The sequence below is a fragment of the Priapulus caudatus genome, unplaced genomic scaffold (assembly GCF_000485595.1).
Source record: "Priapulus caudatus unplaced genomic scaffold, Priapulus_caudatus-5.0.1 Scaffold157, whole genome shotgun sequence".
Taxonomy (NCBI): Eukaryota; Metazoa; Priapulida; class Priapulimorpha; order Priapulimorphida; family Priapulidae; genus Priapulus; species Priapulus caudatus.
The window spans coordinates 27,683-43,860 of record NW_014577218.1 but is presented as its reverse complement, the minus strand read 5'-3'; the positions used below and the strand labels follow the sequence as shown (position 1 = coordinate 43,860).

Below are 16,178 nucleotides of genomic sequence, written 5' to 3'. Positions count from 1 at the left end.
TATAAAAACCGCGTTCTTGTAAAAAATCTGTTAAAGTTCGTGTCTCTGGAGCGTCATATCTGCACATTCCTGTATATATAAAAGTTTACCCTTCCCAAAATTCAAATATTTTTTTTAGAAATAGCTTATTACAACTATATATATATGTAAATACCTTGAACTTATTGTCTGCTGTGCTTTAATATTGTAGAAGTTGTAGTATTATAACCTAGTATTGTATAAGTCTGTTGGATGTTGTTTATATGCTGTACATTCTAATTTATGAACTTTGTAACTATGTTTATGAACGTGTGCTGTACATATAATGAGTATGTACTACTTAGTATAATTTATTTATTTTTTTCTCATCTTATTCACACTGTATAAATACGTTTATTTAATACTCAAATCAAAATCAACTTGAACCTTGCATCCTACGTACACCAACGTGGTGTTATATTTGTCGATTCTTGTATACCTAGATAGATCTTATCGTAATTAATAGCTTTATTAACTGAACTCGTAGTCATATGATTCAGCTGCCTGTTTATATACTAATATTTTTGTTTTTTTAGGGGTGGCAGACTTTGATGACCTAAGGGTCTTTCGCCACCCCAGTGCTATATCTATCACATTATGTATTGTGACCTTTCATTCTAATATGTATCGTTGTATACTGAATGTAAATATGTCTTATGCACAAATAAATTATTTGAATCTTGAATCTTGAATCTTGACGGACGGACGGACGCACGCACGCACGCACGCACGCTCTTGCGATTCTACGAGCTGCATCTGACTTCGTCAGATGAGCTAATAATAATCTTCTATATATATTAATCTGTTATTATTCACTCCTGGTATAATAACTGCTGTTCGTTTCCCCCCTTCTAATGTATGCACATATCCGAGTAGGAGCGCAGGGCTGCGGCAACTGTATGCGGGCTATAGAACTAGAGCCAATAGTGTATCCGAGCATAGCGTGGCCTTCGGCATATATGGGTCAGTGACGTCCCTCGACAATACACGTGCAAACAACACGCCCGAGTAGAGTACAGCGTAGGTACACGCACCGCGCCCATAAACCCAGGTACACGCAGGCTAGAGTCGGAGAGCGCACAGCTAGAGAAACTATATTATCTGTTATAGTGAATTCGGATCGGACCCACCACTGCCGTCATGCCTCTAGGGCCGTAAGTCACGATTCTTTTTTTAGATCACGTTTACGAGAGTGACTTGTTCTAACTCAAAAATCAAATGTGTGTTAGGTAATTTATTAGATTAATCCGAAAGTTTTTGGTGGCGTTGAGTGCGATAATGGTGACCGTATAGAAGTATGCAAGTAAGACGGTATAGCAAAAGAGGGGCAATGTGAAGACAATCTGCCTTTATTTTGTCACATCGTTTAGACACGTCGTAACCTCAGTTGCTGTGTGCAGGTGATATATAGAAATAATTATGAGTTACAACTTACAAGCGGATTACTGACGGTAATAGACATCAATGGTCCAATTACTATGCCCGGTGAATTACTTATCTGTACGACACAACCAGTGCCACCTGGTGGTGCCTAGCAGCTGTATTGACAGACTAATATTATTAGTATTTACTAACTGCAGCAGGAATTCACCTACGCGCATTACACAATATGAATGTAAACACACGCTTGCACCTATTGTAATCTCCCGGTAGCACATGTATAACCAGCGTTATGCAGAGCTATAAATTCTCTGAAAGGCATCAGTAATACTCATCAAAAAAGGAAGCCATGGCATTTGCAGTGAAATTACATCCCAAATGAACCATTAAATTCGCACATAAAAACGGGCTCGTACCCCATTTTCACTCTCTAATTCTCGCTAAACGCATCACAACAACATTTTATAGGACCAACAACCGATGTTATTGCAATAGTGATGGCTTTTCAATTGGATGTAAAATACGCGAGAGCTTGTGATTCCGATATATGACAAGGCACATGCATTAGTACAAATATAATACGGAATGCCAGGCTGATTAATAATTGCTCGATTTTCCAGCAAATCGGATAAAGATAAAGATGACAAGGACAAGGACAAGGACGTAAAAAAAGATAAAGACCACGATAAAGAAGGCAAAGACAAGGGAGACAGCAAGAGCAAAAAACACAGTGAGAAAGGAAAAGAAAAGAAAAAAGACAAAGGCAACAGTAAGAGCAAAGAACACGACAAGGAAGGGAAAGACAACAAGAACAAGAAAAAGAAGAAGAAAGAAGGCGCTAGCAAGGGAAGTGGGAGCAGCAGCAGCAGCAGCAGTGGTAGCGTCAGGTTAGTAGCATGCCAGCAACGTCAACCAACGATATGACGTATGCCGGATACCATGGTAGATATACGTAGTTAATGTAGTGATATTTGTGAATACCTCGATTGATCATCAATCGATTGATACATCAATTTGATGTGCTCCATTTGTTATAGTTAAACACAATGACATTACTGTTAGTGTGTAGGTACTAGATACAGGTTAATGCTGTATTCCCTATCATTGTCAAATATCAGTAAACAATTAGCTTAATCCCTTATAGATTTAAGGAGAAGTAAGCGCACAAAGATCGTACATATTCCCTTCAAAATTGATATAAACTAAATTATGATCTAAACTACATACCTGTAATGATTCTGGTGGATTTCGAGAGATGATTCAATTTATCACGTTTTATAGACTCAGGATTCTCAAGCTTGCAAGATGTACATGAACTTCATTGGCCACGGTATTCGTCAGTATGAGATCCAACCTCTGATACAAATGTTTGTTGTTGTATTATGTCTTCAGCTCAAGCAGTGATGATGACTAGACTACAATGGATGGAAACGCTCATGTCAGTGTAACTGTCAGCGATGCAGGGATCTCTACAATGATTTACTCTCCAAATCTCAGAAAAAGTGGCATACCATCTACGAATGCAGTGTGCAGTCGTCCCCCTCGTCAGATTCCATGCAACGAAATACAATATCGCTTTATAAGAACTAGACTTATTTGTCTGAATGACAATAGAAGGCTATAATAATTGGAGGTAGGATAGTATGTTGATAGACTGACATTTTTGCAAGGATTTTTTGCAATGCCATTTTCACAGCATTTCCTATTGGCACAACTAAACTATACACGTAAAATATATATATAAGATTATAGGAGATATTTATATAAAAAAACGTTTTACTTATTCCATGCACGTTAAGGAAATATCTATTGCTAGTTGTTATACATGGTGCTGTAATTTGAAGCAAGGATTTCCAGCCCACTCTCTTTCCTCCCCTTTCTCTACACATATTCACCTTACTTATCATTCACTAAGCAGATCAGTGTGGTTATATAGCACATTTGCTTTCCTGTATGCAACAATTAAGGGGCTCACTAGTCTCATGAATTATCTCCAAGACCTGTCTCCACTTCTAAGTCTAACTCCAGGATGTACAAACACGAAATAGACTGCCTAGATACACGTTCCTGGATAGCCCACTATAAGGTGGTTTACCAACACAGTGGTTTAAGTCTTCTTGCACTTCATAGCTACAATAAAAATCAAGATGTTCTCAGTTGAATTATAAGGATCTGCAATGTGCAAGTTGTGTTAGTACATTTTGTGTTTAATAAAAAAAAATTGTGTTCTCATTGTTTAGCTGTTTGAGAAGTTTACAGTGATTCGTTTTCAGAATGTGTGTAATTATCTAGTATTTACTATCTAATTAAGCTTATAACATCTGATATTAAACGAATGAAAGCATTGAGAATTAATTACTAAACATGATCAATATGACATTCTTTTTTCTCTATTTACAATTTACAGTTCTGAAATAATACACTTTCACTAAGAAAATGATATGAATCTCAAAAACACAGACATCCATAAAACATGTAAACATATACTTCAAAAATGTTTCTAATATTACATTAGGAAGTCTTACTCTTGCTTTTACTTTCCCACCGACAATCAATAAATGACGAGTTGATTCCTAAGTGTCTAATTCTCTAGCACCAGGTAGGAGAGTGGTCAAAATATCACCCAAAAGATGGTCTCTGTTGCTCTTTGTAACCTGAAAACAAAATGCCAATTTCTAGGACACTGGCAATACACATAGTAGGCCACATTTATAGGAATGAAGTCCTTTTCTATTTTTCAATGTTTCATCAATTCACATAGAATCTTTACCACATAAGGAACTACCAGGAATTCTGGATGTCGGAAACAGCATGTGTGGGAGGAGGGGTAGAGCAGAGAAAAAAAATTGTATGTTTGGGGTTAACTGAACAGATTCATTTCAGGGATATTTGGTCGAAATTCAATAGATTCAATTGGTAATTACTCTTGCAACATGCTGGAACAAAACAGGCATGCCATTATAAAAACAGAGTTACGGTCCCATGGACTCTGACTGGATCCACCCACACATGTTTAGTGTGAGTCCTGTATCAGAGATATATTAGAAGGTAGACCTACCTCAATTACATTCACATCTGCTCGCACCCGTATTGCTTCTACAAATTCAATAGGTCGTCCCCTCGGAGATGGAAGTGTTGCCAGTATGGGCAAACTGGATGAGTCGTATAGCAACTGTACCGCCTTCTTGAAAGCCATACTGAAAAGCTCCATCTTTCCTATTTCATCAACGACGTAGAGAATGTTATGGTTTTCCTTTAAAAAAAAGAAGATGTATGACAGATAAACTATAACACTTTCGAAATCAAAACTCAAATAACCAGTTAGCAAAGTTTCAAGTAAGGGCATAATGATACATTTGCATGTGTACACAGGCCTTTAAAAAGGCATACATGCGCAAAAGAAAACATACTAACCTGATGTTTAAGTACAGAGAGAGCCAAATGTTCAAATGAATCGAGGTCAACTGCATATTGTCCAACTTGATATGGTGAGCGGTTTTGTTGAGTGGCATTTCCACCTCTGCTATAAAATCATATGTGTGTGTGTAAACTATTGGAATCTAATGATTTTCAGTGAATATATAACCTAATGAGATATTTACTCTTCAGGCCATTTTATAATACATTTAAATAATGAAACATGTTGAAAAATTTCAATACGCAATTAAGCCTCACTGTGACACGATTTTCTGTTCAAACCACTGCTAGAAAGAATCCCACCTACCAAGACAGCTCTTCTATGTACAAAAGAAATGTATCTTGATCCACTTCTGACAGTATTTTAATCGGAGTGAATTAAGTAACTTTGGAACCAACAGTGAGGTGTAAAACATATATCACCTTATTCTTGCAAGGCAGGCTCTACGACCATCCAGCGTACAGACATCAAAGCCTATTCTATGTGATCCTTGTCGAACCTCTTCCGTGTAGAACCCTTGAACATTGACGTTCCTGGATCTAAGAGCTTCACATACCTTACGGACTAGAGTAGTTTTGCCTATACCTAAAACAACAAATATTTTACAGGGTATAGTACAACCACTGTTGGCACAGCAACATTTCGCCATGAGACCGGCTATCTTGATTTTATAGAATAGACTATAGAGGATTGACAAAAATGTTAGTGTCTTGTAATTGTAGATTTCAATTTATAGATAAATAGGACATGGGTAACCATTTCCTCAGACGGAATTATCAGGCTTAGAGGGATGTATGAATTATTATCATTTGAATCTCAAAATTGATTGTATTACAAAATACACAAATCAGGGCAAGTGACAGTATGAGTCACTGAGTCCAGTGAGTGTGTGATGATTGACATAAACTCCACTGCCATAGCCACGACACCTGTGCCTGTGCCTGTGCACTGTGCAGCACTGCAGGGCAGATAAAATACACTCGTTTGATAAAATTCAACAAACTGGTCAATGATATGTGTCTATCGTGATATAGTCAGTCACACAGTGTCTACGTGCTGGCACCGACAGCAAATGTTGAACCTTACCAGGTGGCCCAGTCAACACGACTCTTCCACCTGTCAATGTGGTTGCCATGCTTTATTTACTATATTTACTGTAGAATAGTTGTATCATGATTCGTAATAACAAAAAAACAACCCGTTAAAAATGTTTATTAAATTAATAATTAATAAAATTAATTTACACTTATTTTTATGTATTTATAATACTTAGTATTTGCGGTCAAATTTATTAAATCTCATATAACTTGTTTTTAACGCGAGTAAGCTATTGAATCACCTTGCACCTTCTATCCGGACATATAACTCATATCCGGTTAACAACTAACCGAAGAACAGCGACGGACAAACACTGTTTCTGTGGACCTGTGCACATCAAAAGCGTTTATAGTGATCGACTGTTATCTCTGTTAGGTGTTCTAATGTAAGTATGTGAGTAGATAGTATAACGTAGCCACAGCAGTTACCTATCGGTTAATATATTTATGATTCTAATCGGAGTTATCCGTACAAAGTTGGGGTGGGTGACAAATGACAATGCAATGGAAATGCAAAAGTGAAAGTGAGTACGTACGTTTTCATTTGTTGGTTCTACTTGTTACTGACAGTATACATAACCTAGCCATCTACTGAACTACTAGATGAGCATACGGTTTAATAGTAGCTCTAATAATGATGCGCGATATTTTTCGCTGAATGACATAACTTCATGTTAGGATAAATCATATTGCTTGTTGGTGCTGATCTAGATTATACAATAATACACCCTACTCTTGTGGGGTTACATTGCTGTATCTAGTGCTGATCTTGCACTCTTAGTGTTCCACGTAGTGGTTTGAGAAGCTGGCTGCAGTCTAGCCCCAAAGAAACAATCATGCGTTACATCAAAATACAATTTGTATTGTGTATTAACCTAAATTGACATGCGTTGTTACGTTAGTCTTCTTACAGCCTTGTTTGGCTAGCTGCACTCATGCCATGGCTGTTACAACCACAGGCACTTGGAACGGTTCAATAGAAAAATGATGGTAAATAAACACGAAAGGTATTTACTACCAAAGTCTCAATGTTTCTCTACTCTTTTTCGCCTACGATTGCCGCTAATTTCATGTAAATGCCTTTCAAATGCTCCTATGCAACAGTATACCGCACGCACGCCACTGTGCATAAATAACAAGAATAAAGAGTTTGTCCTTCTCTTTATTGTTGTTGTTATTAGGAAATTATTAGCAATAATAGGCAAAAGAGAGTAGATAAACAGTAAGACTTTGGTCGTAAATACATTTCGTGTTTATTTACCATCATTTTACTATTAAAACGTTCCAAGTTCCTGTGGTTACAACATTGAAACACCATCATCGTGATACAAGTACAACCACAATGTGGGTCTTATAGCCTATAATTTAGGGTATACACTACCTGCATAATATATAGGTATTGAGGATGGGGATTTGAGATAAAAGTCCATGTCAGTGATGGAAACACTTGGCAAATAGGCAAAAAGAAGGGCCATTGAAGAGCTGCAGGGTTGGCTACTGCTTTATATTTTTAAGATTTTTAAAGGAAATTTGCATGATATTTCGACTTTGATAAGCTGTGTATATTAGAAACCAAGTGCTGAATTTGGTACTGCATAATACATTTCGGCTGATTACTGAAAATAGCAATTTGCAAGTCGGCAATTGACTGTATTCCTAGCGTGCTCAATTGCTCAAATTCCTGTGTCTTTACAAATTATCAGCTGAAGATAAAAAGATCATGCTGGTGCCATATATCTAGACAGCTGTCATGTATATATGAAGAAACATTTAGCCATGCCTCTATTTAAAATGGCTTCTAAGTGAAAAGTGCTTTGAGTAACCAGTTCAAAAATGCAAAATCTTTCAACATGATATTGATCAGCAGTCCGGTGTGTCTTACATGGTCTAGAAATTCTAATGAATGCATATATTTCATTTTCCTGTTGTGTATTATCTCAAAGCTACCACAGGGTTCTCCCTACGTTGCGCAAACGGGGCGCGCGCGCCCCGTTTGGGAAAACTCCCCCCTGTTTCAATCGTTGCGCCCCGTTTAAATTACCTCCGCCCCGATTAAATTCCACCACAATAAAAGTTTGCCAGTGAGGGAATCGATCGTCAAGAAGTACCATTCGACCAGGACACCCGGCGCGTGTATTTTTACAGTACCACGCTAGCTCTAGTACTATAGCCGCTTACATGAACTGCCGCTGGGCTATAGACCGACCCATGGGGCATGCAATGGACCAACGTACTCCAGCCAGTCAGCGGGAGCTATGTATTTCCGCATGTAGAGGGGTGGGCGGGTTGTGTTGGTTGTGGACAAAAACATTGTTGTTGTCAAGTAACAAATTAACAATAGTAATTTGTTCATCTTTCATGACAAAACTAATATTACAATCTCGTTTGATCGCTTAATTTGTTACTTGACAACAACAATGTTTTTGTCCACAACCTCCCCGACCCGCCCACCCCTCCACATGCGGAAATACATAGTTCCCGCTGACTGGCGCTGCTGCAGCGCCGCCAGAAATGGCCGTTTGAAGTTCGCAAATCGAATGTTTGTTCACAAGAAATACCGCAAGTATACCATTGCAACGATAGTTAGAGGTTCAATTTTAGTAGCGGCTATAACTTAAGACATATTCACTTCGGATAAGAGGCATTAATTGCCTACCACAGACGTTTTTTTTAGCCGGATACATTGGGGATAAGTTGGTCCATTGCATGCCCCATGGGTCGGTCTATAGCCCAGCGGCAGTTCATGTAAGCGGCTATAGTACTAGAGCTAGTACCACGCATGCACTGCAGACAATACACAAGTACAAACAGTCAAGCTGTCCCACACCCAATACTAACTGTACACCGACTCGGCTATCTTATATATACAAGAACCCCAAATACCGTCTATGGTGTGGTGGCGATTTTACGCATTAATTAGTGGTACGGTAAAAAAACACGCCCCCCTAGTTCCCCCCCTCCCCCCCCCCCCCCCTCCCCTTCCCTCCCCCCTGTTTGAATTTCATCCTGGGGAGAACCCTGTACCATATACAAACTAGTATGTGATGTTTAGTACAATATCAGAGGCTACACATTATTCGTGACTCATGGAAGACTAATTGAGCAATATGAAAAATTACAGTACCTGACAGCCAAGTGGATACAATTCTGTCACACAAAGCGGTACACATAATATAATTTGTGTTTCCAGGCACGCTTGAAGATAAAAAAAACACAGCCTACTTAGAGAAACTGGTTTTCAAGTATGGAGTAGAAAAGGGGTTTCAAGGTAAACCTAACTAAATAATATTATACATATATATCATAATTTAGAATTGAAATATTAGTTGTTTATTGAACAAGTTTACAAATGGGGTCAGTACCCCTTTTCACTTTTCACAAGAACTCACTAGAAAGTCAAAAAAATGTGGCACTAGTGAGTCTCATCGCAGCCATGTAATATTTTGGAAAGGTCTTGTATTGCACAATGATATTCCATATATATATATGCCTGTCTCTAAATCCTGCAAGTCTGAAATTCAATTAGCTGTTAGACATTTATTGTGCATGTCATGGAATTTTAATTTCTTTTGGGCATGGCAAGTGTTTCCATGAATGTAAACAGAAATGTTTAGGGATCATAACAAGTTGAGGCCACACTATGGGATACATTTCCTTTAAAAGCCCGGTTACAGTGGCAATTAAACTTGTGTCAACTTTTTATGTGGGACAGGGAGACCGTGATACGTAAACAACATGGAATTTATGGGAGGGGCATATGGGCAAAGCAGGTAGGACAGACAGACAGAGCTTTATTGCAGTGGAGATCAGCCAATTATTGAGGCACCATGGAAAATGCTGGGAATGCTATACATGGTGAAATTTGAGCCTAGCTTGAGATAGATTGGCATGCTTTCATCAAGCGTTGATAATGTTATACCACTACTAGGGATTAGTGTGTACCAAATAAATATCTCACACCCTTTAAAATATGTCTACTGTTTGGAAAATTCACGAAAAAACTCATACTCCGTAGGATAAAATACGTAGTCATATATTTAGTGCCAAATATATTAGCCACATAGCTTGTTTTATATGCTATTCATTATATATGTTTACGATATTCCAAGCCCTAGAAGTATTCATCTAGTAGGTTGGTTTAGAATTCAGATATGTTTTCCACTTTTCCTGGGCTAACCAAATGTGTGGTAGAATTTACTAATGTATCTAGAGTTTTTTTACAGGATAAATGAAATATTCATTTTCTCCAACATTATAAATTACTCTTTGAGTTAAGTGTGAGTTTCAGATAAAAGGATCTCATGATTGACCTCATGTTTGTTTCTCTCTAAAAAGTTACATAGTCCCATGTAATTTAGAAATTTGAAATGTAGGAAATGAGATTGAGTGAGAAACAATTACTCCTAAATTCTTCCATACCAAAATTTGGTCAAATTCAGTCATCTATGAGCATGTAGTGACCAAGAGAATGTTAAATCTACTACCAAGATCCGCATGTTTTTGTAACTGTTTGCTGTCGATTTCCCCATGCATTTGATACGAATTCCATCGGAGCAGTCGTGACTCATATTCCTTATCATAAAAGCCAGTACACCCGTATTTGTTTAATCAGTCATACTATTACTAGTTAGTATGTATCAGTGTGCAATATTGCCGTCCTTTTTATTGCCCTGATCTCACCATTCCTCATCCCCCTTTCCCATAAACCCCCTCATGAGCAGGAGGGGGGGGGAGAGAATGATCATGAGGGAGAGACAGAAAGAGACAGAGAGAGAGGGAGGGATAGGGAGTGGGAGTGAGCGTTAGGGGGAAGAGTGGGAGGTATGGTGGGGGTGGGGTGGGGTGGGGACAGGAGCTGGAGTGAGAGCGAAGGTTAGATCGGAGTGATGCGTGGGTATGTTATGTGGCGATCACATTCACGTGAATTGCTCGCGGGTCCATTCTTAAGTCGATCATGTTGTTTCTTTAGAGTAGAGCACACTTGTGCACATTCTAACTGTGGTGCTTTTGTGTTGTGCATTTGGCTGTCAGTAATTCCGATGTTTGCACTGCTACTATTTGCAGGCAGACAGCTCTCAACCATGTGAGTATAGAAAATGCCTTTATTCAAGATCAAGAAAAGTAAGAAGTACAATGTGGTGTCAAAGAACTCCTACGTGATTTCGGTGCAGATGTTAGATAACACTGTAGTGGAGTGCACACTGACAGCTGAAGGAACAGGACAGGAGTGTTTGGACAGGGTCTGTCAGCGCCTGGAAATCAGAGAGGTAGTAATATGCAATTCATTTGTTAATGAGTGCACGTGAAACCTATGACTCCAGGTTGCAAAACAGCATCGAATTTTGCGTTTTGTATTTATTATAGGTTCTAAGGAAAAAATCTGGCTCATTAAAATATATAGTTTTTCGAGTATATTTCATTGATGGTTATTACCACGTCTATATATCTGTGCAATTATTATGGAAATATAGTGTAACAGTATTATAATTATGGTATTACAATTACATAGCCAGCAACACTTGGGCTCCAATATATAGCTGTCTGTGCTTTGGGCTGCCAGGTAGTCAGAAGTTGTAATAAGGATTACTGGTATGTTTTGTGAGCACTTTTTGTTACCTGTACTGTACCTAGAATTCTTCCCTAAAACAGCGTGTATGCGATGGTATTGCTTCGCTGTGCAAAGTTTACATTCTGTGCGTTGACCTCTGGGAGGGGGGTCAGGTTTGAAGCGAGCCCTGCTATGGGATGTGGCCTGACGTTACGTAGGAATCGAGCAAACATTGCATATGTACACAGTTCTTTCGGCGAGTTTCATTCAAAATCTACACAAGGGTCGTGTGTCTCTTCAGTTTAAGCACGAAAAATAGCGAGGTACTGGTTTCGAGTACAGTTAGCGTTTTTAGCAGCAGAGCGGCTTTATTCGTCATCAACTTTGAGCCATCGCCTGGCTTTAAAACAACCCAAATGAAATTTAAAGCATTGGTGACACTGACAGTGAATAATATGTTAGAACACAGACAGTGAGATAAGCCGAAGGTACTAATAAAATTTGTGTAATTTCTATGTTTGGTACACTGGTATATCTGTGAAGAACTCAAGAAAATTGTCGTTAGTCCAGGCTATTCATAGGGTGTCGTTGGATGTGTGAAATCTTGAATGCCTTAGTGTACCAGCATTAAAAATAATACTGAAAGCAAGCCTTTTAATCTTGGTCAACTAATATATCCGTGGTATGAGGTGAAGGAGTGGTAATCAACTCTAGTGAATGACGGTAACAAGTGCTGCTTATGCACGCAGGGCCTCAGTTGGGCATGGGTGTGATATTTCTCCTGTCTGTTGACCCATGTGTAGACAGCTTGGTAGCAATGCAAGGCATGCTTTACCCAATGCTTCCTTGTTTTCTTTTATTGCAGTTTTGTAAAAAGCAAGAAACGAGCCACATTTGGCAGTCATAAACAATACTATGTTGATAAAGTTCTTAGTTAGTCACTCTTAGTTAGGTAGTCTCAATTCATTCACCAGATAATGAGACTCTTCTGGGAATTTTTGGGTTGGTATGTTTATTTATGTTAAAACTTTTTCAGCGACTGGTAAAACGAGATATTTGTCATATTTGGCACTGTAGGGGGTATAATTGTACTAACATCAACCACACAAAAACCTTCCACGGTTAAAATAGTACGCCCTGACTAATCTTCAAGGTGCCGTGACGCCATCTAGAAATCCAGATCGTTGCTCGAGTGTTATAAATTATTAACGTATACAACGCAGTCTAGAATGTAACAAACTGAAGTAAGGGAACGCCTAAAACGGAGCGAATATAAAACCTCAGTAGACGTTATTTGAGCAAAAACGTTTAGCGATCGATCACCGGCAACTAACCGGAACGTTTCGTCTTGCAGCAACAATTTTTCGGACTTCGGTACGTGTCGAAGAAGTTGAAGCTTCGATGGATAGAGCTGAACAAGCCACTGCAGCGAATACTGGAGAAGCATGCACACGAGCCATGGCTCTACTTTGGTGTGATGTTCTACGTGTCGGACATAAACAGCCTGCGAGATGACACCGCCAGGTATGGCACATGCAGCATGGTATTAGGAGTGAATAATAATAGACTATTATTATTCACTCCTGATGGTATATATATATATATATATATGGTATATACACAGCGAAGATGTAGCCAGGTATGGCGCACACAGTAAAAATGTAAACCCTAGGAGTGAATAATAATAGACTATTATTATTCACTCCTGATGGTATATATATATATATATATATATGGTATATACACAGCGAAGATGTAGCCAGGTATGGCGCACACAGTAAAAATGTAAACCCAAGCAGTTTACATGCCATATAGTTCTGGCTTGAATTAATTAAGTAAGAGTCAAAAGTAGGTTACCTGGCGAGGCAATTAAGAATTAAAGGTAGGCTCCGGTTATGTCAATGAGTCATAGATTTTCGTCTTTGCGATGTGATGCATTTCGTCTGTACCAGTCGTATGCTATATGCAATCTTCAAAGAATTAAAAGGCAGCACTTGAATTCCATGACAGGATGATGCAGATAGGGTCAATAATAAGTATGACTAGGTGACTGTCATCTGCTGTGTAGCAGGATTAGATGAACTCATGGGCGATGCAGTTTAAAAACTCCCGCATGATATACACACGGAATTGGTAATCCTAATGCTTCTGAAATTACCAAATTATCTACATTCTAGCCTATTGCACTTTCTGCATGAATAACAAGAAATGGTGCAATGATGATGCGTCATATTTCATTGTTTAAATGAGTATTCTAGTAGGGCAGAAGGGGTCGTTGTCGTATCAGGTACTACAGATATGTACCCGAGGTACGTACCCGAGGTACATATATGTATACACAAAGTGTACCAAACTTGTACTACAGAAGTGTACCCTAACCCTAACCCTAACCCTAACCCTAATCCTAACCCTAACCCTAAACATGCCTTATATAAAAATATAAACATAATACTAAACAACCTAAAACTACCTCGGGTACATATCTGTAGTACCTGATATGACAACAACCCCATCTGCTCTAGTAGGTAGTTATATAGGTTGATAAATTTAAAATGACTGCCATTGACTACTAAGTGTTCATGCATGCATAGGTAGATAGCACCCACGAACTTCCCAGGAACAATAAGGGATTATTCACAGTTGCATTATTGATGGGAATGCATGAGTACATTTTGTATGCTTCACTGCACAATAAATACGTGTGAGTGGATGTGCTATAGCTGCCCCCATGCGTACTATTGCCTTTCTTCTAAAATCCGCTTAGAGCATCTTTACGGAAGTCAACGCACCGAGCACCTGGTATTGTGCGCGTGGATACAGTGACACCATGCGTAATAGAGCTAATCTGAGGTCGTGTTACTTGGCTTGCAGATACCAGTTTTACCTGCAGCTGAAGAATGATGTAATAGAGGGCGTGCTGCAATGTTCGGCTGAGCAAGCTGTCCTGCTGGCTAGCTACAGCTTACAAGGTACGCCCCTCTTATACGTTGGCACATATCCATAATAATGTTATCATTCAGGGACCAATTGTCAAAAAAATCGTCAAGTTTATGTTAATGTTAATGTTAAGATAGCACTTACGACTGATGTTAATGTTAAGACTAATCTTAAGACTAATTCTGTTTCTGACAATGGGCCCCAGGGCACCGAGGGCTAGTGCTAGGGTTATTCCCCTTCCACCTAGGGTTGCCCTTCAAGTTCATACTAGCAATAGTGCATGGAATATTGGCTGATGCTGATAGAGTAGACCGCTGTGGCTGCCCTACTTGCTTTACCTTTGTGGTCTTCTCATTAATTCCATGATGTGAATGTATCCTCCCATGTTTTAGATAAAAAGATAAACCATATTCCATAATCTATATCAAATTCAATAGGTAGATTATAATTCAGTATTATAACTCAGTAATTATAACATAGAGCCGTCAACACATACGTATATATTAGAAATTGAAATAAGACCTCTAAGTCTAATCATTTCTGGATGTGTTTGTAATTTGTATATATATATATATATTTTGAGTGCGTGTGTGTGCGTGTGCATGTCCGTGTGTGTGTGTGTGTGCGCGCGTGCGTGCGTACGGGCTTACGTGTGTGCGCTTTCTCTGCAACGCCGCCGCTCCCACATCCCTCTCTCTCCCCTCCACAGCCGAACTCGGCGACCACGACGACGGCAAGCTGACGGCGGAGTACCTCAAGGACTTCGTGCTGCTGCCGCGTCACATGACGCAGGACGACGCCTCGCTGCTCGCTCTCACGCAGCAGGCCGTGTCCGCGCACCGCGTGCTGCGAGGCGTCGCGCACCCCGTCGCAGAACTCTACTACATAGTAGAGGCACAGCAGCTGGATGGCTACGGCCAGGAGTGCCACCCCGCCACGGTGAGAGCGAGGAGGGGGAGGGGAGGGAGGGGAGGAGGGGAGGGGGAAGGGGAGGAAGAGCAGCTTTACTACATAGTAGAGGCACAGCAACTAGACGGATACGGTCAGGAGTGCCACCCCGCCACGGTGAGAGCGAGGGAGGGAGGAGAGGGTAGGAGGGAAGGAGGGGAGAGGGAGATCTAGTGCAATAGTGAGGGGCACTGCAACACCCTTATGCCACGCAAGAGTCGATCCTCATTGGAGGAAGGGAGGGAAGGAAGGAGAGAACGAGTGAGAGCTAGAGAGAAGAAGGGAGGCAGAGAGGGAGTCAAGGTCAGGTGAGGTTAAGAGGGAGGCATAGACACGGCTAAAGAAAGAGAGCAAGATGGAAAAAGACAGTGACTATAAAAACAGTATCAAGAACGAGACACATGTGTGTAAAACCAAAACGATCATTGCTCCCGAAGAAATCCAAATTTTACAAAAAAAATATAAAATTACAAAAATTAATAAAAAAAAATAAAATAAAAAAACATCTGCGATATCTTGCAGGATGAAGCTGGCAACGAGCTGCTGCTGGGTGCATCGTCGACGGGCGTGTTCGTAAGACATCTGAACGGACAGCCGACCGTGTACTTCCGCTGGAGCGACATTGTCAACATGGAACACAACAAGCGTCTCTTCGGTATCGTCTGCTCACGAAGCAAAGAGACGGTGCAGTTCCAGATGGTACGAGGGCACCACAGTCGCCCGTCTGTATTCTGTTTCGCTTGAGTGGAGCACGATGTTAGTTGATTTCACTAGGAGAGGCAATTTTTAAAATTTATTGTAGTAGAAGCGTGCTGTGTTATTTTATTTTAGG

The 16,178-nt window shown here is 39.8% G+C and overlaps 4 protein-coding genes across 4 annotated transcripts in view; 2 read left to right on the top strand and 2 right to left on the bottom strand.

The window, feature by feature from the left end:
* Positions 1-3,981, bottom strand: part of LOC106806392 — a 29,953-nt gene extending 25,972 nt beyond the window's left edge. Inside the window, exons 1-2 of the mRNA XM_014808317.1 lie at positions 3,924-3,981; positions 2,626-2,754 (exon numbers count right to left, since the gene is read on the bottom strand). The gene's annotated coding sequence lies outside the window, so the exon portion shown is untranslated. The remainder of the gene's footprint in view (positions 1-2,625; positions 2,755-3,923) is intronic.
* Positions 1,044-3,633, top strand: LOC106806393 (protein PXR1-like). The gene is made up of 3 exons (XM_014808318.1): positions 1,044-1,172; positions 2,019-2,285; positions 2,791-3,633. Exons 1-3 carry the CDS (start codon positions 1,159-1,161, stop codon positions 2,810-2,812), a joined length of 303 nt encoding a protein of 100 aa, XP_014663804.1. The 5' UTR covers positions 1,044-1,158; the 3' UTR covers positions 2,813-3,633.
* On the bottom strand, positions 3,769-5,951 carry LOC106806383 (cancer-related nucleoside-triphosphatase homolog). Its single transcript, XM_014808306.1, has 5 exons — positions 5,903-5,951; positions 5,239-5,401; positions 4,813-4,921; positions 4,457-4,651; positions 3,769-4,052 (listed from the first exon to the last, which is right to left on the bottom strand). The coding sequence occupies exons 1-5, from the start codon at positions 5,949-5,951 to the stop codon at positions 3,972-3,974; spliced, it is 597 nt and encodes a 198-aa protein (XP_014663792.1). The 3' UTR covers positions 3,769-3,971.
* A 236-nt stretch (positions 5,952-6,187) lies between these two features.
* Positions 6,188-16,178, top strand: part of LOC106806382 (tyrosine-protein phosphatase non-receptor type 21-like) — a 24,089-nt gene continuing 14,098 nt past the window's right edge. Inside the window, exons 1-7 of the mRNA XM_014808305.1 lie at positions 6,188-6,299; positions 9,104-9,181; positions 10,978-11,180; positions 12,816-12,985; positions 14,333-14,430; positions 15,108-15,337; positions 15,869-16,045. Coding sequence (XP_014663791.1) covers positions 11,010-11,180; positions 12,816-12,985; positions 14,333-14,430; positions 15,108-15,337; positions 15,869-16,045 — 846 coding nt within the window. The 5' untranslated portion in view covers positions 6,188-6,299; positions 9,104-9,181; positions 10,978-11,009. The remainder of the gene's footprint in view (positions 6,300-9,103; positions 9,182-10,977; positions 11,181-12,815; positions 12,986-14,332; positions 14,431-15,107; positions 15,338-15,868; positions 16,046-16,178) is intronic.

What these genes read in the sequence shown, in the direction of transcription:
- LOC106806393 (XM_014808318.1), top strand. An exon ending in AGCAGCAGTGGTAGCGTCAG is followed by an intron (nt 2,286 to 2,790) that starts GTTAGTAGCATG and finishes TTATGTCTTCAG; the next exon opens with CTCAAGCAGTGATGATGACT.
- LOC106806383 (XM_014808306.1), bottom strand. Translation starts at nt 5,951, where the DNA reads ATGGCAACCACATTGACAGGTGGAAGAGTCGTGTTGACTGGGCCACCT. An exon ending in CGTGTTGACTGGGCCACCTG is followed by an intron (nt 5,402 to 5,902) that starts GTAAGGTTCAAC and finishes TTGTTGTTTTAG; the next exon opens with GTATAGGCAAAACTACTCTA. An exon ending in TCTCTGTACTTAAACATCAG is followed by an intron (nt 4,652 to 4,812) that starts GTTAGTATGTTT and finishes TTTTTTTTAAAG; the next exon opens with GAAAACCATAACATTCTCTA.